The 27,291-nt window shown below is 35.1% G+C and overlaps 1 protein-coding gene across 1 annotated transcript in view; it reads left to right on the top strand.

The window, feature by feature from the left end:
* The window catches only part of cdh18 (cadherin 18), a 319,640-nt gene that overhangs the window by 212,792 nt on the left and 79,557 nt on the right, over positions 1 to 27,291 (top strand). The window contains exons 5-6 of the mRNA XM_018094962.2: positions 5,847 to 5,966; positions 24,720 to 24,887. Coding sequence (XP_017950451.2) covers positions 5,847 to 5,966; positions 24,720 to 24,887 — 288 coding nt within the window. The remainder of the gene's footprint in view (positions 1 to 5,846; positions 5,967 to 24,719; positions 24,888 to 27,291) is intronic.

The following is a 27,291-nucleotide window of genomic DNA, read 5'->3' as shown; positions in this document are numbered from 1 at the left end:
TATAGTTTTATGGTGATTTCTCACTTGTATAGGTCAAAAACTCCCAGTAGTACACTACCAAATTTCCAAAGCACTGCTCCAGAAAGCTGCATACTTTAGATTTCAAGGTCAAAAATTCCACTAAGAGAAGGTTTATCCCAGAAAATTATACATTTATAGAAAGAACAGATTCTGTGGAATCCAGAATAGGTAGAACTGCCTGTCTACTCCAAACTATTAAGTTGCAATGCTTTCCTAAAGTTATTGGTTTTTATCAAAATTTGTGAAATTTCTTAAAAATTGCTTCAAAACTTTCTCTCTATAGTATCTTATCTCCTACAGGTCATAAAGTAACCAGATAAAACACCAGGGGTCCAATGCCAATGCCAGGGGTCCACTGAACAGTTTGATGCCCAATATGTATAGGTTTACCTAAGTATGTGGCATGTAGGAGCCCCAATATGAACATACCCCCCCATATGATCTATCATTTCTGTCATTCCAGCTTCTGCAAAATCAACACATTTACATCATTTTATGTAGGATAAAGCTACAAAAAGTACACTCACCCCAGGAAGCCATATATTTTTGGAAAGTACATATACATAGTTTCGTGACTTTCGGATCGCCAATACGATATTATCGTGACTAATACAATTTTTTCGTAAGTATTTTCGTGATATTTGCGATTTTCAGAAATTATTGTATCCAATCTGAATTTTTCCCATTCGGGATTCAAACTCGTGTTTTAATGAATCGGCCCCTTAGTGTTATTGCTATTTCACCAAGAACATTATGAACATTATTTACTTACAAGCTTTTTCACAAAGTTCTGTCCACTACACAAGTACATTCTCTACTTCCTCACTGATGACCCCTCCCCTTTCCCTGTTTTTGGTGATTCCAGCAAATGTACTGGCATTTTCAACCTGAGCACAGCCTCTGGTTTTCTGTTATATCTCATAGAGCATTCTGGGAGAGACATACCTTTTATCTAGGGTATTTCTTTCTGTTTCAATTATTATTGTTTCTATCTACTTTTACCCAGGACATTTGACAATTTTTTTTCTTCAGTATATAAAAAAAAGCAATGTGTATGACCATTAAAATTAATTAATAGAAATACTTATGTTTACAGGGTAATCCTTTTGAAATAAAAAATAACAAAAGTGGTATAAAGGTGATACCTTTATTGGCTAACTAAGATAACCATAGCAAGCTTTTAGAACATTTTAGTTCCTTTTTCAAGCTGAAAAAAGGAACTCCAGTTTAGCAATAATAGGTGATTAAACATAATATAAACTATCTGTTGGTTAAGTATTCATTCTGGTGGTTAAGTTTTCCTTTAACTTCCATTTATTTCTACCTATAATAAACATTCAGGATGCTACTGCTCTGTAGTTTAGCATTCATCAGTTTCTAGTTAGAGATGTGCGGATTGCCTTTAATTTGCTTTGTTAGGGAATGAACAGGGCTTGTATTGGTGAACTGGCATTTGAACAGGCACAAATCATTATTGAATTAGCTACAAATTGGTGGTGAACGTTTCTTGAATTTGCAGCTCACACATATAGTGTAATATACATGAAACTCCTTTAGTGCTAATTGATTTGTTCAGCTCTCTTTTCACCCCAGAATCTGGATCATTTTTTTTTTTAAATTGCTATCATATCCACTTCAGACCAGTCATGGGAGAGTAACCCTGGAGCAATTAAGCATACAAGATTACAAAAACAGTCAATGGCTAATATCCTTTGTGCATATTCTATCATTTTCTCCCTAGGATAAGCAGCAACTGTACATTGTTTATCCCTTGAAGGTCAAAAAAAAGTGAATGGACATCAAGATAAAAACCCTTTTTATTATTTACTGCCAGTTGCTTGTGCTTTTGAGACCCATTAAAGACAGATAAAATATGTACCATAATTTGCTCCATACACATATTTCCTTGTGAAACTAACCTTTAAATGCACATGTGTTATTGTATCAGTTAACTTACTTTATCTAATAGTTAGGTTGTAGGGATTGTAGGGAAGGGCTTGTAAACGTCTACATCATGGGGCAGATATTCAAGTTTTTGAAGTTGCAACCTTGGCAAAAACACAATTAGGAAAAAAAACACAATCTATTTTTTACCTCTTAAACTAAGGTTTGAATACATCATACAGTACATGTCACTGTAGACTAAATCAACAGAACTAGGAAATGAATATACTTGAGACTGAGGTTGCAGTTACAGTAAGCAATTGCCCTGTGATGCTTGTTGCTTTAAAAATTGAGTACAGTTGCTTTTTATGTCAAGACCTTTGTACTTTATTTACCAGACACATTGCTATTAAGCAATCAAGTTGTTTGGTAATCTGTGGAGTGTCATAAACATAATGCACTCATTAAATCTCAGCAATAAATACATTAATACACTTGGAATACCTAATGAGGACATAATTATTTTGCACAAATTCAATGCAAATATTAAATGAGGTGACTTTCTTCTTTGCATTATAATCGAACTGTTTCTGTAACGGAGCCGCACACACAGAGGAGGGTGTATCCCCCCCAAAACATTGATCAAGGTGGTCATAATAAATGGGGTAAGCTCCCCGACTGCATATGTTTGTGTGTGCGGCTTCGTTACAGAAACAGTTTGATTGAGGATAAGGACCTGCCAGTCCTGCGGAAGGCTTGCACCACTATTGCAGTGAGTATAGCAGCGACAGGTGGGCAGCTTTAACAAGTGTGTTTTCTTCTTTGCATTATACCCATTATAACTTTTGTTGAAATGTAGCTATACAAGAACATACTTATATTTTCTGTAGATGTGTAGGTGTAAAGCTAGGCTTTACACCTAGCTCTGGACTAGAAGGGCAGGCCTGTCCTTGGCACCAGCCATAGGGAGCACATATGAATGACAAGGAACTGGGAATAGGGACGGGAAGGGGAAGATGCTTCAGTGCATTGGAGAATGCAGGCATGACTGTATTCATTGGGCTCTGTGCTTTTTTTGCAACAGGGCCCAAAGGTGAAAAAATGTGCCGGTTTGCATCCTTTTTCATTTTGCGTCCTGCCCTGCACTTTGCAAATACTCCTATTGTGAAGACCCATATTGTCTACAAACTATTAACTGTTTAATCATACATTTTAATTTTACTCTGAATATTGGCCAATAAATCTAAAGGCCATTTTTTTTTTTTTTAATTTAAGTAGGTTTTGATAAAATGTATAGTTGTATAAAAACAACTGTTAATTAATCCATTGAAATTAATAAATATATAAATGCACTATGGATCATATTTGCAGAATTAGCAAGTGTGAAATAATGGTATAGAGGTGTTTAGAAAGATATACACTTCATATGAACAACTGAGTGCCCTGTCTTCAGAACAGAGAGGTATAATGGATGTCCTGGTAATTTATTCAAATTTATGTTGATGTGTGAAATATCACTGTGTGTTATTAATTACATGGTAGTCTGCTTATATTAATCCTTTCATTGCAAGACTAGTCATAATGCTTTGCACTTTTCTCATTCATTATATGAATTTTTTTATGCATTCAACTAATTTTGGTTATTTCAATATCCTGTCATGCTGTGCATATTTTCAAAAACAATTTTATTGTAAAGACATGTCCTACCTTGTTGTAAAAGAAGTGCATTTTTGACCTGGCCCTACCTGGGATTTCTTACATTAAATATTGCATTAAATTTGATGCCTCATAAGCTTAATTATTATAATTAAGGAACAAAATGCAATGTTTTAGTTTCTCGGTAATGACGTAGTCGTATAAAGCTTGGTTGATTAAACAAGTCTATGCTACATTAAAACTGTACGGCAAAGGGTCACCAAGACAACAAAGGAAATTATTTTTTTTTAAATTAGACCATGGGATTAATAAGCACCTGTGAAGTGTAATCGCTTCACTTCTAGAAATGCATCCTAAAACATTTTTAAATATATGTAAGTATAAAAATATTAAGAGTTGAAGAAGCAAAGGAGAGAAGATGAGTTGGTGCATTAAAGATGAGCTGTATAAACATTAGTGGGGGACTATGCAAGTATATGGCATATACTGTATAAACCTCACTAAAGATCAGTCTATAATGTGAAATTACCAAAAATGTTTGTATTGTTGGTAGTTACATTTTCAGCTCTTATAATAGTTCTCTTATAATAGTGTATTCTGCATTCCTTTGTGCTAAGCTTTCATTACTAGTGACGAGCAACCCGTTTCAGAAAATTTTTTTCAAAACTGCTGAAAAATTGGTGAAAAAATTATGAATTTTTCCAAGGTGTTACCTGCAAGTTCACTTCTCACATGGACCTTGGTGAGTCAGTGTACCAGACTACTTGTGATGACAACAAGATTGCCCCTTCAGTGGAAGACAGGGAATTCATCAAGATTATGAATGAAGAGTTTGTCAAGGACAACTCCAACAGTTGGGTAGCTCCATTACCCTTCCAGTTACCAAGGCTTACTCTCCCTAACAATCGAGAACAAGCTTTAACCAGATTTGCTGCACTTAAGAGAACCCTCCGTAGCGAGCCTGAGATGCAAGAGCACTTTCTGGCATTCATGCAGAAGATTTTTGATAACCATCATGCTGAGCCAGCACCAGACCTTAAGGAAGGTGAAGAACGCTGGTACCTTCCATCCTTTGGAGTTTACCATCCTCGCAAAAAGTGGCAAACCCAGAAGCCCAACTTAAAGGAAGGGGACTTGGTTCTGTTAAAAGACCAGCAAACTCATCGGATCCAGTGGCCAGTTGGACTCATCACAAAGGCCATTTCCAGTGATGATGGGAAGGTCCGAAGTGTGGAAGTCAAGATCGTTAAGGATGGGGACTCAAAAACCTTCCTCAGACCAGTCACTGACACTGTCTTAATTATGCCTGCTTCTAAAAGTTCTGATCTAGTCTAATCTCAGGGAGCCACTCAAACTCTCTAATATAGCTAGCTGATAGATTTGAGAAGGCTAGATAGCATTTTACTGCATGCAATATTAATAGTATGTTAAAGGAAAATATTGTGTAGTGGTATCTCACGATACCAGGCGGGGAGTGTGCTGCCACGCAGCTTTTACTGCCTAGCAGTTGTTATTAAATGTTATTGTTATAATGTTATTTGGTATCATCCATTCACCCCTGCTGAATAGGTAGATAGATAGCACCCCTTGCTAGATAGTTGCTCCCGCCCTCCATTTTTGTTGTTGTAACTGCCCTTTTTGCTGAGTGTGTTATGAAGAGACTGCAGTGTATGTAAGCTGTGTATCTTCATTAGAAATTTACCTATGGAAAAGTGTCTATGTTATACCCTTGCTACCTTGAAGCATAAAGAAGCATTGGAAACACATCTGGAGTCTTTATTCATTGAGTAAGCTATCTGTTAAGGTGATCATTCAACCTGCTGCACTCATCCTCACAGACTGGGTCTACACAGGGCTTGTGGCAGGTACAACTGATGCTGAGACAGAACAGCAGCTACCATGTAATGTTTTGACGTGAACCGTGATGTATGTCACAGGACCGCAACTTTTTTTTTTTTACGCAACCGCGTTTTTTTATGTTCCTCTATGAGGGGGCGGCCATATTTGTGCAGCAGATGTCTGTTAGCATTGGAACCTATAACTGACAGGCTGAGAAGGGACAGTCAGGTTTTGGGATTTCAAGTAACAATTACTTACAAAAGCAGCCCTATCAGCAAAAAATGATCAACACGACCTATAGGCAACTTTTTATGTAGATTCACATTTTAAAAAGTAGTTTTTTTTCGTGTCAGAATCACTTTAAAGGATTTTAAATGTAGTTACTAAAAGTGTTATTTTATAACATGCATCAACTAATCTGTTTTGTGTTCTTTCTTTTTGTCTAGGTACGTCAGTTATTCAGGTGACAGCTACAGATGGGGATGACCCTACATATGGAAACAGTGCAAGGGTTGTTTATAGTATTCTTCAAGGGCAACCTTACTTTTCAGTTGATCCCAAAACAGGTGAGATAAATTTACTCAATTCGGAATATTTAACTCTGGATATTCTTTTAATGCTTTATGAGGAGCAGATTTGAAATTAGAGCTGAGAATCTCTGTGGTGAGATTAGAGCTCACCATAGAAAAAATGCATCCACTTTATTTTCATTCCTATGTGCATTTTTTTAATGCTGAGCTTTCACCCACTGATAAATATTATTCTAAAAATCCCCTAGGAATATTAGAAAGTGGGTGAGCTTTTCTTTAGTGAGCTTTAATTTCACACGTTGATAAATCTGCTCCTTGGTGTCTCAGCATATTCTTGGTTATGTTTTAAAACTTCCTAGTATTCCCTATGTTCTACAAATAGAACAATTTTACCAAAATAGTGTTGACAATGAAGTGACCTCTTTAATTCTAGTATTTATCTGTTCTTGTACACCTCCAGCTATTGTAGCTGGCAATTATTTCTATTCTTCTGCTAAAGATTGACACAGTAATTTATTATTTCCACTTAAGTTCATGAAGAAGTGCTCTGGAATATATAATTGCACATTAAAACATGTTTTGAATGCATAGTCAGTTGCTGTCAGTTTGATTCGTAGAGCAAAGCACCTTGCTTGTATTTCTTTGTCAGAACATCCTCTTTAACAACCTTTTCTCACTGGCCAGTGGCCACCTCCAAGGGGGTCATAAACATGAAATAGAACAACACCAATTTTTATTGCCATAAAACCACCCTTATCTAAGGGAATATCATAGGGTCTACACAACAACCCCTTGGGCACCAAAAGGCCCTTTATATCAATTAAACCCAGACTACCTTAGGGCTAAACTTCAGGGGAGATTTTGATTAGATTTTTTTGGGTCAGATTTTATCTGATCTTTTTATTGGATTTTTCATCTACTCCTTTTTATGTAGTTTACACATAAAATTGTTGTATCAGTCTGAATATATTTTAAACCATGCAACTACATATGACTTTTAGGATGCATTCTGTTGATTTGACACCATCCTGCACAACCCCCCCCCCCTTGGAGTTTAGCTTTAAGGATACTTTTTTTTAAACTATTTGGGGCCAACTCTTTTTGCTTTTTTATATAACAGTTCACTCATTCGAAAAAGTATTGATTGTTTTCATCTAACTGTAAAATGGTATCACATTCACATGAAAACTATAGCTCATTTCAGCTACTTTCTGGTCTAGCTAAAAAAATGTCTGTCCTAGAAGCTTCTTCTCTCTTGACCATGAAGATGGTTAAAGAGGTGCCTACTGCAAATGCTTGCTGCTTGATTTTCTTTTTATCAAAGCAGGAACATGCACATTAGACACCCCAACTTCAGTCAAAGAGGTGTGGGGAATAAACAATTTTTGAGCAGTTTTTCTGCCCTGTTGCCTTATCCTTGTTACTAATACTTTTTTTTTCACTGCACATGCACCAGTGGAGAAGGTGTATATAAGGATTTGGCTAAAATATTCTGCTTTTTATTTAAGGGTATGAGCAACCCATTAACTATTGTCATCTCACCGAATGCATCTCATTATATTGTGCAAACATTCTTTGCTTTAATACCATTTGGATTTAATTTGCAGCGTTTCCTAAAATTAATCATTCTATTAAGAAAAGATCTCTTCATCGAGGGAAATATTAGATTAAATGAATTAGGTTATTTAAAACAACATGAGCACCATTTTAAGAGCTTTGCTATACTTGAGAACATAAAATAACTGTACTTGTAGCCTTTCTTAAGGTCATTTAAGCTTTCTTGAGGCCTTAATGGATTCTTACTTATGCTTGACACTGCATAAATATTTTAGTTCAGTGTCACATATATTCGTAAAAGTAAAATGAAAATGTGTGAAACTGTAAGACCACCCTAGCATATAGATACAACATCATGACTCTATTTTGAAAGTAATGCTCCCATGCTTTTAAATAATGATTAAAGTCTTTAAATGAACAAAACAAATCTACAATTATATAAAATGTAAACTATTTTTAAAGAAAATGAAATTGAATAGTCAGAAGTAATAAGAAAACTGATGTATTTTGATTTGTCGAAAAATTAACAAAATGGCAAATATTTGTGAAAACTGACAATTTTTTTGCACTGACTTTTTTTTTGCCTACTACTAATTTTTCTTTCATTTGTGTCACCATAACGTACTGTAAGTCTACTATAAAACATTTAAACATTAAATAAAAATAAACACAACTGTTGTGCCATCTATATGGATTCATGCAGCTTAGTTACCATCAAGTACAGCAAAAGTACCAATGTCAAAGCAATAGCAGCTTTGACAGGGCATGATGAAGGGCAACAGTGTCTATCTATTTCTCTATCATCAATCTATCTATCTATCATCTATCCTCTTAACCATGTGCTTTTCATAGCCATTTTTTATCCCTCTTGAAATTTTAATGTGGGACCACATAGAGAAGTGTGAGAGTGCTGTGATATAAGTATGCTTCTGAACTTAAGTGTTATTTTTTTAGTTGTATCTGAGAGCTATGGAAAGTGATAACAGAAAAAGGAAAGAATGATGAAGTATTTGCAAAACAGGACCTTTCAACTGTGGTTCAAAATGATCAGCAATTTTATGCCTCATTCACACATTGGGGCTAATTTACAAAAACAGGTACATTGCATCACTGCAATTACCCAAAACAAGCTATCATATATTTGCTATTAATCTGAAACTTGATGACCAATCAAAACTAATTTTACTGCATGCATTGGGTAAGTAAACCTTTAAAGGCTTCATGCAACTTTTTCTCATCAAATTTAGATCATAGTCAGTAAGGACTAATAACTGAGTTCAAAAGATCTGGAGTCAAAAATATTTTGTCTATTTAAATCCCAGTTTAAAATATGATTTGGGGGTACATTTACTAAAATGCTAACATTTGTAATTTTTTTATTTTTAAAAATTTGAGTAAACCTATTTCCATGGATGACATTAACAAAAAAATCCAAGATGAAAAAGTCAATACGGATAAAAAGTCACCGAAACTGTAACTTTTTCAAATTTTTCAAACTTTTGTTCAATTTTTTTGAATAGTTGCACAAAAAAACAGCATAAAAAAATCTGAAACTTCTAAAGTTTCAAGGCAAAAGAATGATCTTTCAAGGAGAGGGAAGAGACATCTGACATTGACTTTTACATGATCTGAGCAACTTTAAGCTGTTTGGTTAAATAGTAAATCTTGAAAAAGTCAAGACTTTCTTTCCGCAACTGTGGGCCTGAATTGGAAATCGGTTAGTAAATGGCCACTTAGGGGCACATTTACTAACCCACGAATCTGAATCCGAATTGGAAAAATTCCGATTGGAAAATGAACATTTTGCGACTTTTTCGAATTTTTTGCGATTTTTTCGGCGCCTTTACGACTTTTCGGAAATTGTCGCGACTTTTTCGTTACCAATACGATTTGCGCGAAAAAAACGCGAGTTTTTCATAGCCATTACAATGCGCTCGTATCTTGTCGCGACTTTTTCGTATTGAGCGCTCGTAAGCGGCGGGCGAAACTTTCAGACGTAGCATGATTTTGGAAGCCTCCCATAGGACTCAATGGCACCCTGCAGCTCCAACCTGGCCCAAGAAAAGTCACCAAACTGAAGCTTGAATGAATCCGAATCTTTCGTATTCGGGGCGAAGGCTACGAAAAAGTCGCGACTTTTCGCGCAAATAGTAACGCTACGAAAAAATCTCCAGATTTTGCGCAACATTCGGAATGGCAACGAAAAAGTCGCGACAATTTTCCGAAAAATCACCAAATACCAATCATTACGAAAAAAACGCAATCGGACGCATTCGGCCCGTTCGTGAGTAAGTAAATGTGCCCCTTAGTGTCCTTCAAAAACTGTGGGAATGTGTACAATTGTTCAAAAATCTTATTTTAGATTAAAACATTCTACTAAAGCTGTAGTGCACCTTTTTGGGAATGTTTTAATGATGCATATAAAATAAAAAATAAATTGTAAAAATTGGGAACTTGTGGCTTGTATTTGTTCATAATATGGATCTCACCAATAATATACTTATAATTAATTTTTTTTTTATAATCTGGATGCCCGAGTGAGTATGTATCAACATATTATTCACCATAACAACCACCACTTGTAGCACCTCTAAATGCAAGACCTTGATTGATATTATGCATGTTTCCTCTCTTCTCTTTCTTTTCTATTTTTTTCTTCTTCTCTATATTACACTGACTGTTTCTTATTGAAGATGTTGACTATGGAACAATAGTTGTTGGAACCAGTGTTATTTTTTGTGTTGTTAAATAAAAACCATTTAACATTAAAAAATGGGGAACTTGTTAAAAATTATATCATTTGTGTTTTGGGCTTTCTAACGAAAATATATTTATTAGAATGACAGATTCAGTGACACAAACATATATTTTATTACAAGCTCTGTTGCTTTTGCAGCCCTTAGCAAAAGGTTATTTTCTTAACTCATGTTTATTATTCCATAAAGAAGCATACAAATGATTAAAGAAATCAATAAATGTCACTGCTAGTTTTGGGAAAATATGTTGAACATCTCCAATACTTTTAATACAAATATGCTATCAATTACTGTAGCAGGGTGTAAAGTTGTATGCTGTCCTATGCGTTCCTTGCATCAGTTTTTACTGTACTGTATTCTGAAAATGTATGGAGCAAGAGAATGATGAAAAAAACCTAAACCAACCAGTCTAGCAAATGAGCCTGAACAAGCACAGACCCTTCTTCTAAAATGTATTTTTAGTAACAGTTCTTGCTTTTCACGTGCTTAATTAAGTGTAACTTTATGATGAGTTTTTAAAGCTTGCATTAAAAAAATCATTATAGGAAAGGTTAGATGAATGTATTTTTAGCATTTTTACAATATCCTCATCCACCTATTTTAATATCAGCCTTGTAACATTATATTTTCTGTGCTCTATTCACATCTATTTTATATTACAATTAGTGATGAGCGAATTTTTTTGCCAGACATTGATTTGCAGTAAATTTCCGCATTTCGCCACTGGCAAATTGTTTCGCAAAACTTCAGCGAAAACTCGCACCACCTCAAATTGGACACGGTTGCATCAAAAATAAGTGTGGTCGACAAAAAAATTTGTGCGACAAACATGTTTCGCAGATTTTCCACCGTTTCGCAATTTCCCTTGTTGTTTCCTGAATTTTACGGCAAAGCAAACCGGACTAATTCGCTCATCACTAATTGCAATAGTATTTATTCACCATTTTTTTACAATTGCCATGTAAATTATTAAGAATGAAGCAGAAGGGTGAAGACACACAGAGCTACTAGTAGCAGATACTTGTCATGGCTACTTAAACAGACAATGCTGATCATTTACTGATAATTGTCTTTACATGTGTTTTAGCAGAGGCAATTCTCAGTATCGTCCATGGCAGGGGATTTTCTGGAGTTTACTAGATGTGACAAGTAGATGCTTCTAGTAGCTCAGTGTGTCTTCACCCTAACATGGTATGAAAAGATTCTAGAGGTAGCATGTTTTCATCTATGACATGTCCTTGATGTCCTGTCTGATAATTGAATAATTATGCCCTTATTTGATGGCTTCCAATATCTTACCAAAAATATCCTACCAAAATATCTAATCTCTGTAGCAATGCTTCAGTTGTTCTTATCTAAGAATATGCTTTTGGAAGCCAACAATAATTGTGCAGTTAGATATATTAAGAAAATCTTGTTTCACAGAGTTCAATTAAGTTACAGTAACCATAATTACATAAATTAAAAAAAAAACTTTTTAAGAAATTCTACATTCCACTGGTAATCTGTATAAACACCGGATTTGGCACAGTATGCTGTATAAGGTCACACATTTTTAAAATTATGTGTTGATTTTATGGAAATGTGCAGCTGAAGGTAAAGACATTTATAGAGGGCCTAAACAATAGAGGACCCTAAAAAAATGGCTGGAAATGCTATATTTTATGAAATGATCTTCATGTAATCTTCATGTACCAACCCAAAGTTTTTGACAGCCCATGCCCTTTGAAGTTTTGCACAGCACCTTTCCATCTTGGTTCTTCCATATGTTGAGTGTCAATGACAAACATGTTTAGTGGATTTCAGGGGTTCTTAGAGAATGTCAGAAATCATCCAAACACTAGCAGAATGTAAGTTTACATTTACCATTGAAGCTCTTATTACAGGACTAATTTTAATTGATTCTAATGCAGAATGAGATGATTTCTTTTCTGCCTGTATTTTGAATCTCAATCTTAATAAATTAGTCTGTATCATGAATGTTATATTATAAATATATACTATGTATTGTAAGGCAGTGCCTAAGCTTAGGTAGCTGCCAACACCCCAGAGCATATCATGTGAATAAGCATCAAGAAGATGGGGAGCTGCTGGGTAAATCTTGACACTCACATGTATGTATCACTGGGTGGACACTAGTCCAAATCATAAGCTGTAGCATTTCTAGCCTAATTCGTTGTTGCTTTATTTATCCTTTAATGCTTTAATGGGCATTTTTTTTGTTACTTAAATGAAGATTTTATATATATATATATATATATATATATATATATATATATATATATACATACAAAAAAGACCAGCAACACTGGGATTTCTGTGCAAATCATAAAAGTATATTTAAATGTGCATATACAGCCAACGTGACATTTCGGGACCTTTCTCAAAGGGAGGACCGAAATGTCATGTTGGCTGCAAAGGAGACTGAAACATTTACCAATTCTGTAATGTTTTAAAGGTTGACAAAAATAATTTTTTAAAGGATCCCGGTGTGCACTGGTCTTTCCAGGAATTTATATACATATACAGTATTCCGTCTCCTTCTAAGACTTTTTTCAAGACCAGAATTATTCTGGTCTTGAAAAAGGTCTTAGAAGGAGACCGAAACGTCAACCTAGTATTATGGAACAATAAAAGCAACTTCTTGTAAACGTTCCCGGTGTGCACCTGCCTATGTGGGATTTTCTGTGAGCATGCCGAGTGGGTAGCACCTGGGTCATTTGATTGACGATTCGTGGGAGTGCTGAAATCTCTTGGGATTTTTATATATATATAACCAAAGGCATGACACATTGACGTTAACGGGTCTATTTTAGCCTGCAAAAAAATTCTGGAGCGAATAGTCATATAAAATACCTGTAACAAAATCTGACAGTTACAAGTGTATTTTATGTGGCTTTTTTAAACCACCAGTTCTTTTAAGCAGGTAGTATATATAGAATCAGTAAAGCTTTATAAATATGTTTGATTTTAGGAAAACCTTTTAAAGTAAGACAATGGTTAGATTCTTATTACCAAAATTCTTTTGTTAGGAAAAAAAATCCTTTTTCCAGAAACTATTCTTAGACTTGTCTCTTGAAAAGTCCATACTAAAAAATACATTGATATTGATGTTTCCAGTCCTTTATCTATTTAAGTTTTCATGTTTGCCACCAAAGAGGTGGCAAATATTCCTTCTTTAATTTATTTTCTAAGAATTTACTGGTGACTTTCCTAGCAAATCCTCTCATTGCACTTTAGACCCATAAATCTAGCACAAGTTTATTAGAAGAGGCTTGTCTAGTCAATGACAGGCACCATTCAATGATCTTGGATCAGTGTCTGACTGAGATATTGACATAATGGGTCAGGTCCTTGTGTCTGCCCTAGCAATGGATAAAATAATTCAATAAGGTAACAGCATTTCTAACCTAATTCTAGGCTATTTGTTCCCATTTAAGCAAGCTATAAAGTGTATACGCAAATGCAGATGCAAATATTAGAAAAATTTACTTATCTTTCAGTAGCTAAGGAAATTATGTATGTCGGCCTGCATCAAAAAAATTGATGTCCACATTTAAAAAAATTGCAGAGTGCACCATATACCTTTATTTGTGTTTACACCTTGTAAAGCACTATGTACATTTTTTGTGCTGTATTATTAAATAAATGTCTTGTACATCCATACATGCATACATATATACTTACTTGTTCACCTGGAGGCACTTTTTATGCCACAGTTAAAGCACTAGTCATCTCATAAAATGTTTCTGGATTTCTCCTGTAGAGTTTTCTAGCATGGATACCAGGGGTTAGTTTAAATAAATCATTAAAATATAATTAATATTAAAAAAAAGTTCTTATTTTGCAGCTATTTTAGCTAAAGGAATCCTTTCCATTTATAGATGATGCCATGAATTAATGTGGAAAAACCAAAAATCCATCTGATTATTCTTGTCATGAATTTTTTGTCACCAGTCTTTAGTTTAGTTTAGTTTCAATGGAGCATTACTGATTAGTTATCAGTTAGATGCTACTAAATAAGTTTATATGTATACTAAATATGCTACTAAGTATGTAAATATATGTATATATTTAGTCCCCAGAGGACAGGTACTCGCTGTTATTGCAACTCTTTTAATTTTGAAATAACAATTCAGACAATTCAATTCTTTCTGAATATTTGTCTTTTTGTAATAAGACTTCTGAGTAATGTAATGCAGTATAATTTTTTATTTTGTCAGCTCAGTACCTAGTTTATTCTACTAGCCTACAGTAAAATGCTACATAGCACCAGGGAAATGGCAGCAGAATTTAAAAATAGACACATTTTTTGCCTTATTTTAGCCTAATTTCACCTGCCACTCAAATTTTGACTGGGAAAGAAATTATCAATGCATGAATAAATGTAACCTTCATTTATACACAGACATTTAATATACTCCATGTTAAAGTGTGACTTTTGTTCTAAAAAGTTAACATTTAATTATTGTAAAAATGGTAATTTTCAGACTATTGTACAGGAAATTGATTAAAATCAGAGAACATAATATAAAATATACGCAATTTTTGTGAATATGGCTGTGGTTAATATTAGTGTCCAGTGTGTATGCTAGCATGTTAACATGAGTAGTCCTTTCCCAATGTCATTTACAATCTGGAGGCATAATGAAGGACTTATAGGAACAGTATGAGTATAATTTCAGTGGCTGATTATCAAGTTCCATTTCTTGATGTCAAGAGCTTCTGAAGTCAGTTATGCAGGCATGAACTACATAATAATATGTTTCTTATATGAGGTGATGTTTCATGATGACTAAAAATGATTCATATCAGCAGGATGTTTGAAAATCCATAATTTGTTTTAACATATTGTAGATTCCCGTTCCCTTTTTCTCTGCATGAAAGCCCTGGCAATTTATTTTAAATATTGTTAATATGTGTCTGACTCCAGAGGCACTTGACCTAAAAAAAAGAAAAAAAAAAATGCTAATCAATCAAACCACTTGTACACCCACTGTGTTCCTAGGTCTTTCTTTGCTTTTAAACAGAACTGGGAATGGAATACTCTTAAAATATACATTGAATCTCTTGTGTCATGAATAAGGATTGAAGAAAATCAATATACCTGTGCAAATCTGTGTCAAGGTACCTTCAAACAAGATATGTGTTGACCACTAGGAATGTTGCCATGTAGAGAATCTCACAACTGTTCAACTTGTGCTTAAGGGCACTAGAAACTAAATTATTGACATGAAACCAGGCTAACTTTGTTGGTTATCTTTAACAATTTCAGCACTGCTTTAGGCATCTTTACTTTCACCAGTTCCCTCCAACAGGAGCCTGGCACCACACTTATCTGTGTGTACTGACTACAAACAGAAATTATCACCATAAGGGTTATATTTATTAAAGTGCAAATTTGCTTTCAAACGGTTGTTAATTCATGTGTATGAAATTTTGTAAAAAAAAAGTCAGATTTTTAGGGGTTTCTCAATATGCTTCTAGAAATGTTGCCAAGTTTTTTAAAATGTATATTATTTCAGGGTAAGTTTTATGTAAATCTAATGTATGAAATTTTTATACATGATACACCTAGGGGCTGATTTACTAAGACACGAATTCGAATCCGAATTGGAAAAATTCCGATTGTAAAACGAACATTTTGCGACTTTTTTGTATTTTTTGCGATTTTTTCGGCGTCTTTATGACTTTTCGGAAATTATAGTGACTTTTTCGTTACCAATACGATTTGCGCGAAAAAACGCGAGTTTTTTGTAGCCATTACGACTTGCGCGAAAAAACGCGAGTTTTTCGTAGCTATTCCGAAAGTTGCGCAAAATCTGGCGATTTTTTCGTAGCATTAAAATTTGCGCAAAAAGTCGCGCCTTTTTCGTAGCGTCTAAACTTAAAAGGCGCAACGTTTCGCGCAAGTTTTAACTCTATGAAAAAATCGTGACTTTTCGCGCAAGTTTCGGAATGGCTACGAAAAACACGCGTTTTTTCGCAAAAATCGTATTGGTAACGAAAAAGTCGCGATAATTTCCGAAAAAATCGCAAAATACCGATCATTACGAAAAAAACGCAATCGGACGCATTCGGGCCATTCGTGGGTTAGTAAATGTGCCCCCTAGAGTTTATTCTTACAGAATTAAAGATAAAAAGTCAACATTTTAAAACTGTTTTCTAAAATAGCATTTAATTTTCTAACAATCATATTTTACGGACATAAAATTAAATACACAGCTGTACACATTAAATACACAGCTTTATATATATCTATATATATATATATATATATATATATATATATATATATATATATAATGTATGCTGAAACTATTCCTGTGTTTGCAATAGCAGTAGCAACAACATGGCTTTATGAACTTACATTTTGTGAGTTTTAAGAAATAAATACTATTTTTATACATTTTTTAGTGCATTTCAATATCATTTGAAGTTAATTGAGTATAAAAAACAAAGCTATTGTGCTACTGTGATACTAATATCTACAGTTAGTATTAGAGTGTATAGATTGGTAGGTGTGGGTTTTATGTGCTGGGTTTACTTGGATGGGTTGAACTTGATGGACTCTGGTCTTTTTTCAACCCTATGTAACTATGTAACTATATAACTATGTAGGGTGGGGCAGAGTTATGAACTGCTTTGAATGTGAGAGTCATTAGTTTGAAAAGCAGCACTGAAATCTGAATAATTTCTGCTAACTATCTGCTTAGCTCGTAATACATGTAGATATCACCACATGCTCTTATTATTATTTTGTTTCTGAGATTACATTAATTAATGAATAAGTATATATTTAACAGCTGTTATTTATATGATACTGCATTGTAAGAGAAAAGCAAAGCTACCTTGTAGATAAAGCCATTTGCTTTCATTAATTGGTTAAATCATGTACAGAAAATTGTCAAAAACACAGATATTTTTTTGCAACATATAAAAACACACAATGACAAAGCCAATTATTGGCTATGCTGTCTGTCTAGTAAAGGCAAGTCTTGTTTGCAGTGCCTAGCATGACTAGAACTACCTTAACAATTAATTGTATTTATACACGTTTTGAGGGAGTATATAGAGTGGATCCTAAAGGAAAACAATTATTAAAATATATTAGTAAATTATTAAGTAATAGGAGTTACTAAATCAAGGAATTAATTTAATGCAAGAAAGGGAATTAATTATAGGCAGTTTACATAGTGTATAATTTATATATAGGTCATATTATTAAAATATGTCTGTGTATTTAGCAAGCAAAACATTAGAACATAGTTTTTGTTAATGTAGGGGCCCCAAATGGGTTATTTAATTATCCTGCTGGCTCAGGGAGTCCCAATATGCCATCTATGGCTTGGGAAAGAAAGGTTTCCCAGTTGGCCCAGGGATCAAGGTAACCCAAGCCTTAGAGAAACTAGGAAAGCAACACAATGAATGAGGTAAAAGCAGTGGATAGATGCTCCTGTCTTAACACACTCTTAGAAGTTGAGAGTCAGACTTTCTAAGCACCAAGGGGGGTAGTATGGAGTTAGAAGTCTACTCACCTAGTGTAAACAGGGTAAGACTGGCCCTCTGGCATACCAGGATAAATCCTGGTGGGCCCTGACCCTAGTGGGCCCCACTGCGTGAGGGTGGGGGCATGTGTAATGGCAGAGGCGGAATAAAACAAGCAGAATAGAGAGAGCTGTGTTCTTACAGTGGAAAATGTTAGTCGCCATGCATTTGGCCCATCTGGATTTGGCACATGGGGCAGTATCCTAGTTTAAGTACAGGAGTTCTCCTTTCTAGTAATGAGTAGTGATGAGTGATGAGTTTGTTGCCCGCGTTTTTTTACGCAGCGAAATGCGGAAATGCGCTGCAAATCCACTCATCACTAGTAAGGAGCAAATCTGTCCTGTTTCGCTTCTTTCAAAATATTTGCAAAATGGCAAAAAATTAGCAAAATAGGGAAAATGTTGTGTGTCACAAAAATCATCACGAACAACAATATTTGTGATGGGATCCTGTGGATACTGCACAGGGGTGATTTTTACTGTATTGCCTTTTGCAGAAATGCTAAAATGTAATTTTGATCTTTTCTTTGTATACCATTGCCGTGGAGTGATCCAGCCAGGGCTGAGGTTACCAGATCACTTAAAAATCCATACTTCAAATAAATGGAAGTTGCTTGGATTGCAAACTTGATTGCAATCCAATCAGTGTAGCCATTCTAGCTGGATTTTCTAAAAGTGTTCTTGATCTTTCACATGATCTGGTCACCTTAGTATGGGCTTTTTAACCTCAATCAGTGTTGCAAACCTTTTGAGATTTTTTTTTATAATGCTCTTCTGTTATTCTCAAGGCAAAATGTTGTATGTAATATTAAAGTATTTGCAGTCACAGTGATTATTTATAATAATAATGGGTAATTATTTAATCAGCGCTTCCAGCTGTTTATTTTCATGACATGCTGAGGGCAAAGAATACACTTTCAAAAAGATTGTTTTAGTAACCTAAGTGATGAATAAAACAAAAATCTGTGACTGGATCCAATCACACACAGGTGACAGCTGGATGACTGATGAAATGAATCGACTGTTAACTAAAATAAGCAAGAAAATGCAATTGCTGAAAAAAATAGAATAAAGTGAAAACAAAGTGCTGAATTGTCATGAACTGCAAAGTTAATCAATAGTTTGTTTAAAGCTTTTTTGTTCAGCAGCAAATACTTTCATTATATTTCAGTTGCAACAGGACATTGACACTGGATACTTCTTTAATAATCAAATTTTTTTATTCCTATTAAATATGAAGGGTTTAAATTAAGGCTAGCCTTATCTCTTACATTTCTCCCTCTTCTTTTGTTCACAAATTGCACCCACCCAGGGTAATCTATTTCCAAGGGTAGTGTAAATGTTTCAACTACTTTTAAGAACAGGTATGGAAACCCATTATCCAAATACCAGGAAGACTATCTCCTATAGACTCATTTTAAATCAAATATTTTTTTATATTAATTTTCTTAGTCTCTTTAATAATAAAACAGTACCTTGTATTTGATCCTAGCTAAGATATTATTAATCTTTATTGTAGGCAAAACAATCCTATTGCTATATTGATAGCTATATTAATAGCAAGTTATAAGGAAGCCCAAAGAAGAAACTTTATGGTGTAGTATTTTAGTAAAAAAGAACAAACACCCGAAAAATGCTAGTGAAATTGTAAAGTGACAGTGCTTATCAAGTGGCTTGTGTGATACAACGATAATCCACTTTCACCCACTGCACGGTAAGCCAACCTACTCAATTAGAGGGGTATCAAAATCACTTCGCTCATCACTAATTCTTAGTAGTCCTACATGTTTTGCTTGGTGAACGCCATGCTTCCTCATGATGCATTTGTACCGACCACGGAAAATGCTGAAGTTATGTATTGTCTATTGCACAAAATCCTATTGGGTATATTTAATGTTAAAACTAATTTTTAGCAGATTTACATTGATTATGGAAGACCCTGAAAATTCCAGGTCTCAAGCATTCTAGACAACAGGTCCCATACCTGTACTATATTGTGCATGTATTATAGCTGTGGGCAGCACAAGCAATTCTTTGGAAAAGGAAACAAGTTGGTAATGTAGACTCAAATAGACATTATCATTGGCCAGCGTGTTTTTTTTATAGCAAAGTAGAGCAAGACTAGGTTAAAAAGTAAACAATCTTATTCACTAAAGGGGTGCCAAACAAATGTCTACCTTATGGGAAATTTGACTTTCTATGTAACTTAGGCCAGGAGTTGGTGTAGATATACTGGCAGTCAAAATGCAGTTCACTGCCTCTACCGTTTGTCTGCAATTGCATTGACAGGCACATCACTGGCCTGCTAATGCACACACATGGCAAAATCTGCCCCTTGTGTTTGCTGACATGGACTGGGGAAGGCATCAGATGTTTCATATCTTCAAGAATCTAGAATCCTCAATGTGCTGCTGACCTTAAAGGAGAAGGAAAGTTACAATGACTAGGGGTGCCAAAATGTTAGGCACGCCCCAGTAATTGTAATTGATTACCTGAAACCCCAGGATGGTGCTCCTATTAGAAGAAAACTGCAAAGGCCAGGGTTTAAGTGGATGATAATTCCTTAACTGGGCATGCGTGGGCCCTGGGATCACTGTCAAATGAGAAGGAAGGAAGAGGTTTGCTTGCCTGCATCTATGCCAGGCATTGCAGTTTTCTCCTAATGGGAGCACTGGCTGGGGATTTCAGGTATGTGATTACAATTACTCGGGGGTGCCCCATTTGGCAGCCTCTAGTGATTTATCATTTCTCTCTCCTTTAAAGCCAAGATTTTTTTCTGTAAACTGATTCCATTGACACAGTGCTGAGGTATTTTTAATCACACAAGAAATCAGATAGTGCAGTTATGAATGGCATACATAACAGCTTTTTATCTTTCTTGCATGCTGTACAGGGTGTAAATGGTATACTAATCCATTAACAGTTACAGGAGTGTACTATTTCTGAAATTATTACTTATTTTTAGAAAAAGGCATGCAGTTAGAAAAACAAGCTCTGGAATGTCTGTGTAATTTCTACCTGGTCCTTCTTGGATTCCTAGTTTGATGTGTGTTTTATGGAAAGCTATGTAAACATTGGTGAGATAACATTATCTGTAACTGTAACTATAACTGTGTTGAAATAAAAAGCAAACTAATGCTTCTGGCCCCTGCTTCACAATACCTGCAATGCTGTTACAATACAACTATAAAAATGTATGATTCAAAGCTACAGTAATCTAAATACAGTCACACAGACAATCTCACACATTCATCTCTGCTCAACATAGTGTGACATCTGCCATCTGTCTTCTGTACAATTGTCCTTTGTGTTTTCAAAATCATACTGTCTTCATGGGAGACATCAGAAAATGGAGTAAATATTACATTTCTTCAAAATGGCATCATGCAAAGAATATAGCTTATGTTTCTGAATAACAAATTTAATGGAAGCAAAAGAAGCTGTTCTACTGACCCATCCTTTTTATCTCAAAGTTTTATTTAACCGTGAAAATAGGAGAAAAATTGATTACATTTTCTTCTCATTGTACTCTTTATATTTGGGCATAATATAATTGAACATGTTGGAAATATATTCAAATGATTCTGTGGTGCTTAATAGAGGAGGGGAGAAAAAGTAGATTGAAACACATATAAATCAATTTGTTACACCTGACCTACAGAAAGAAGTGGCATAAGAGAAAGACAGAATAGGTTTAATACCTCATTACTCAAGAAGGTTTGAACTTTTCCAATGATTTTTTTTTAGCAAACCTTTGAACATGGAATTATCAGAAAAAAACAGTCATTGTAAGAAAGTAAATGAGCAGAATAAAAATATTTAGATATTTTGCTTATAATAATAATAATAATAATAATAAAGCTTGCACATTTTAGATTAATGTTTAGACATAGTTGCAAACTGATAATTTTTGTGCAAAGACTGTTGATACAGATAGACATTTGCTGTTTTTTTTTTTTGAGAACTAGAGAGTAGATGTTACTATAGCTGTTGCACATAACTCTCTTGCATAAAAAGGACATTATGGATCCCTGGTAAGGCCTCACCTTAAGTATGCAGTGCAGATTTGGGCTCCTGTCCTCAAGACGGATATTAATGATATGAGAGAGTACAGAGATATGCAACTAAACTGGTAAAGGGGATGTAAGATTTAAACTATGACTGACAAGGTAACAGTCCCCACTTACGAGGGGACATGATTACTATTTACAATCACATTAGAGGATACTTTGGACCAGGGATAACCAACATTTTTTACCCGTGAGCCACACTCAAATGTAAAAATGTTGGGGATCAACACAAGCATGAACAATGAGGGTGCCAAATAAGGGCCGTGATTGGCTATTTGGTAGCTCCTATATGGACTGGAAGCCTAAATGAGGCTCTGTTTGGCCATAAAACTGTTTTTTATGCAATCAAAACTTGCCTCCAATTCAATAATAGCCACCTGCTTTGAAGCCACTGGGAGCAAAATCCAAGGGGTTGGGCAGCAACATGTTGCTCATGAGCCACTGGTTGGGGGATCACCACTTTAGACAGACTGAGAATATTTTTTTTTCATGAAAAAAAAACAAAAAACAAAAGGCCATCCCTTTATACTTGAGGAACAGAGGTTTCACTTGACACAAAGAGGCTGATGAGTCTGTGAAATGACTGGTTGATGATGTGGTGAGAAATTACATTAACGCATTTAAGAGTGACTTTTTTCGACAAATAATGCCCAGGACTACATTAATCGCAAGGTATATAGGTGTGTAGAAGTGTGTGGTTTCCATAATAGGCACACTGCACATCTTTCTCTAATGCATTAGTATAGTTGTCCACTTAAAAAAAAGAACATTTTAGACACACTCTGGTTAAACACCTAGTTAAAGCCAGGCACACCTTGGGCGATATGCATCCAGTTTGCACATAGCAAATTACAAAATAAATGACATATTGTACAAACAATTTCACAGTTGATGAATCTGTTTGTAGTAAATATTACTCTGATTGATTCATCACTATATAGGAGAAATTGTTTTGAATGTAATATGAGAATATCAACAAAAAAATACTATACTTATGTGCTCCATCGATTTGTTGACTGAGATTAACGATTTTACAAGAAATATGTTCTTGCTTAACAAATACTGTCTTAATAGTTTTTGAATCTTGTATGATTTATAATAATAATAATAATAATAGATATGTATTTTTTTACTTTTGTAGAAATGTAGAACTTTAAAATTCTCTATTATTGTGTTTGTAATTCTCCAAATATGCAGTGTAATACTGTAACACATTTGTCTGGCTGAAATGTACAAGGAAGAGTGCATTTAAGGTACATGATATGGGCTGACCGGGGGATGCCTAGTAAAGGAAGAGTTAATATTTCCCAGTCAGACAATTAGCAACAAAGAGTGATACAAGGGGTGTGCTCAAATACCTGTTGGTTCTAGATGTTCCTTTTGTGTTTGAGTGTTATGGAAATTAATTTACCGGTGGTCATTTATTTATCACGGGTTCCATGTGATTCTGAGCAAGAGCCAGACAAAGGCATATTTTTCACTAATTTTCTTGCTTTTCGTAAATTTTTTACCAAAGCAAAACTGGACAGGTTCACTCATCACTAGTTATCTCTGAGCTGTAAATAACAGGGTACTAACCTTTTGGTGATCCAGAGTCTGTGAGAGGCCCTGGGATAATCACAAAGACAACAATCTCACGTGTCTCATGTCTCTTCTCTGCATAGGACACCTGTTTGCCTACCATTACAAAAGCTATTTTTTTTCACAGCAGTAATAACTTAAAATTCCAATAAATGAAAGTGATGATAAAGCCTAATGACACTATCAGATATCTGTCATCCCTTCTCCCAATAATGCCATACTTAAATCTTAAGATCAGCTCTTGCATTTTATTGATAACTTGTATTTTAAAAAAACTAAACAATGTAACAATTTTTATTGGAATATATACAATCCTGTACAAGGAGCACTCAAATAGATTTCACAAAATCATCCTGCATAATCCACTCCTGTCATGCATGGTATGTACAGTAGGAATATGGTGTAAAGGACTGGGTTATAGTGGAAGATGTTGTCCAATAACAATATCTATGTGTGACAGCAGCACTGTCTAGGCATACTGGGAATTGTAGTTTATCATATACATTCATATTTCTCACAGGCCTTATAATATGTCAAATGGGCATTTATTTGGTAGACTAACATTTTGTCAAAGTGAAAATCCAAACGCAAACATTTATATTTCTAGACATACATTTACAGCTGTTGCATATTTAAAATACTAGCAACTTGAAATGGTACAGTAAGGGTAGAAGATGGTCATTAACAAAAGATGCTTAGGAGGTTATGTAATAAAAGGAAAGTTTGCCCAGGAGCAATAAACCATGGCAACCAATCAGCAAGTAGAATTTACTGGTCACCTGTTTAAAAGCAAACATCTTATTGGTTACCATGGGTTACTGCACCCGGGCAAACTTAGTGCCTTCAATTACATATGGGATTGGGAGTCTTGTACTCGGTAGTTCTTATGCGTGCTCAACATAATTATATTAAGGAAAACTTAACTAATCTCCACACCCTTTAGGTATGTAAAACAGAATCTTTTCTGAAAGCTGATGCTGACACACTGGGGTTTAGAAGGCATAACTAGGGTAAATGCTGAACTGATCCTATTTAAAGACATGCACATACCAGTGCCTTTTACAGAGTCATGATAGAAATAATGTAGTTCCCATGATTGATGCAAGCAGACTGCAAACACCTCTTGCATGTGAAAAACCTGAAGTTTTTTGTATAAGACATTTTTCAATTATTAGGATTAAGTACAAAATACTGTTTTATTATCACAGAAAAAAACAAAATCTATTTACCAATTTATGTTTATACCAAAATTACTAACATATAATTATTATTTTACAGGTGTTATCAGAACAGCATTGCCCAACATGGACAGGGAAGCTAGAGAACACTATACTGTTGTTATTCAAGCTAAAGACATGGCTGGTCAAGTTGGAGGACTTTCTGGATCAACAACAATCAATGTAACCCTTACTGATGTCAATGATAATCCACCAAGATTTCCTCAAAGTATGCAGGTCCTTCTCCTATTTTATATAGGATTTTCTGTTTTTATAATGACAAATACTGAAATAATTATGATGCTATTATTAAAGTAAAAATGTATGTCACTGTATATGTTTGGGAATAATGTGGGAAAACTAAGCATTCAAAATACAGTATGATAGGTATGGGAGACCACCCAGCGTTGCCCCATTTCTAAATAACTTTAAACAACAACCAGTAATGCTTCTTTATTCCACAATTTATACTTATCTCAATCCTATAATGTAGTAAGTAGCTCATGTAACTAGTGTCATCTTGGAAATGTGATATGTGTTATATCTTTAACATAACATGATAATGTTTCTGCCTTACAAAATATTTGCACTGCTAACAAGTTCTCCATTGCTATGAAATGCTGCAATGTTATTGGTCAGATAAGAAGGCGGGCCTGTACTCATTAATGTTATATTGATAAGGTTTGCAGGTAAATAGACAACATAACTAAGCAACCTCGAAAAGCCCTACATATCTGTTTTTCCTTTAGCAGAATGCTCTATTAAAGTTTTTGAAACAACAGAAAGGCATAACCTAACTTGTCAGTTGTCCTAACTAACCAGGAGTAGCCCTACCGCCTGGTTCCCACACAGAGAAAAAAAAAAGTTCCAACCTTGTGGTGATTCCATCCCTCTCAAAGAGCTCACACAGGCAATTTGCCTGTGTCTTTTCCCCATACTAGAGCTTTCTATTTTGGTCTAAGCTGCCTTTAAATTATCCACCTGAGATACTTCAGGTAGACATAAAACATCCACATTTTGTTCAGCAAAAATAGAACTTCTTTTGAAAATGTATTAAGTTTATTAATTTAATTAAACAATATCTCCCTACTTTTTTTTTCCTGTCATACAGCGCTAATGTAAAATGAATTTGTTTTTCCTAGAATTCCTACACTCCCCCCTATAAACAGGGTAATTGCTAAAATCTGTAGAACAAACCCCTCCCTTTCCTAAGCTTAAAGGAGACATATTGTGTCATACTCATCTTTTGGTAGTATATATTTCCCTTACTCTAAAATGTATAGTGCATCGGTAAAAAAAAAGATTCTAAAAATGTTTTACCTGCTAAAACCATAACTTTACTAGAGCTGCAGAGAGAACCTCTCTCCTCCGTGTCTAGGCTGAAATGAGGACTGGGCGTGTCCTTTCATTCTCCCTCAGGAAGTGATCACACCTCTGAGTGACAGTCAGAACTCTGCAGTAACAGCCAAAGTCCCACCCCAGTACTACTTTAACTTCACTGATAGCCAGAGAGACAAATCCCTTTTTTATAGGGAGAAAATGTGAGTTAAATGGTACTTCCAATGGAAAAGAAGTTAGTTTATATGACTGCTTGAGGGCCCCCATATTACATTTGCACAAATCATTTCTTGTCCCACCATCTGTGGTAGAAAAACGTCAAACCATTAAGACACTAGCTTTTGGAAGGTGGTAATAAATGATGCCTTCTTCCCCCATGAGCCATGCCCTGCTTTTCCCCTGAGAGCCGTTCGTTCGTAACTTTTGACAGCTGCTCTGTGCTCCTTACAAGTAATGTTCGGCTCCCTGCTCCTCTACCCTAAGGAATGAAAACTGCTTTTGTTAAGCCTTTCAAAAGACAGCTGCAGTTTTTATTATTTTGGGTAGTAGCAGGGACCCAAACATTCCTTGTAATCTGCAGTGAGCAGTTGTCAGAAGTTACGAGCGACTCTCAGAGGTAAGCAGGACACGGCATAGGGGTGGGCGGGTAAAAGTGCTCAGTCCTTCTCTACAGACTTGCCTTGGATCACAGTCCCAAATTGACGTCACTGGAAACGCCTCCCTCCCCTCACAGCCTGAATCATGGTCATCTATTAATACACTATGAAAAATGATGGTATATGTCCCCTTTAAACTTGGTCTTATCATGGACTGGTCTTTTCAATGGACTAGTATTATTTTTACTACTTTCTTTTTGTGAAACAGTAACTTGGCAGAACCCAGAAGCATGCTTTCATTGTATAGTCTATAATCCAGACTGCTCGGGACCTCGGGTCTTCCTGATAATGGGTCTTTCCATAATTTGAAACTCCATACTTTAGGGGGCTGATTTACTAACCCACGAATCCGACCCGAATTGGAAAAGTTCCGACTTGAAAACGAACATTTTGCGACTTTTTCGTATGTTTTGCGATTTTTTCGGATTCTGTACGAATTTTTCGTTACCAATACGATTTTTGCGTAAAAACGCGAGTTTTTCGTATCCATTACGAAAGTTGCGTAAAAAGTTGCGCATTTTTCGTAGCGTTAAAACTTACGCGAAAAATGCGCAACTTTTCGCGTAAGTTTTAATGCTACGAAAAATGCGCAACTTTTTACGCAACTTTCGTAATGGATACGAAAACTCGCGTTTTTAC

This window comes from Xenopus tropicalis, chromosome 6 (genome assembly GCF_000004195.4).
Source record: "Xenopus tropicalis strain Nigerian chromosome 6, UCB_Xtro_10.0, whole genome shotgun sequence".
Classification (NCBI taxonomy): Eukaryota; Metazoa; Chordata; class Amphibia; order Anura; family Pipidae; genus Xenopus; species Xenopus tropicalis.
This window is presented reverse-complemented; position numbering and strand designations above follow the sequence as displayed.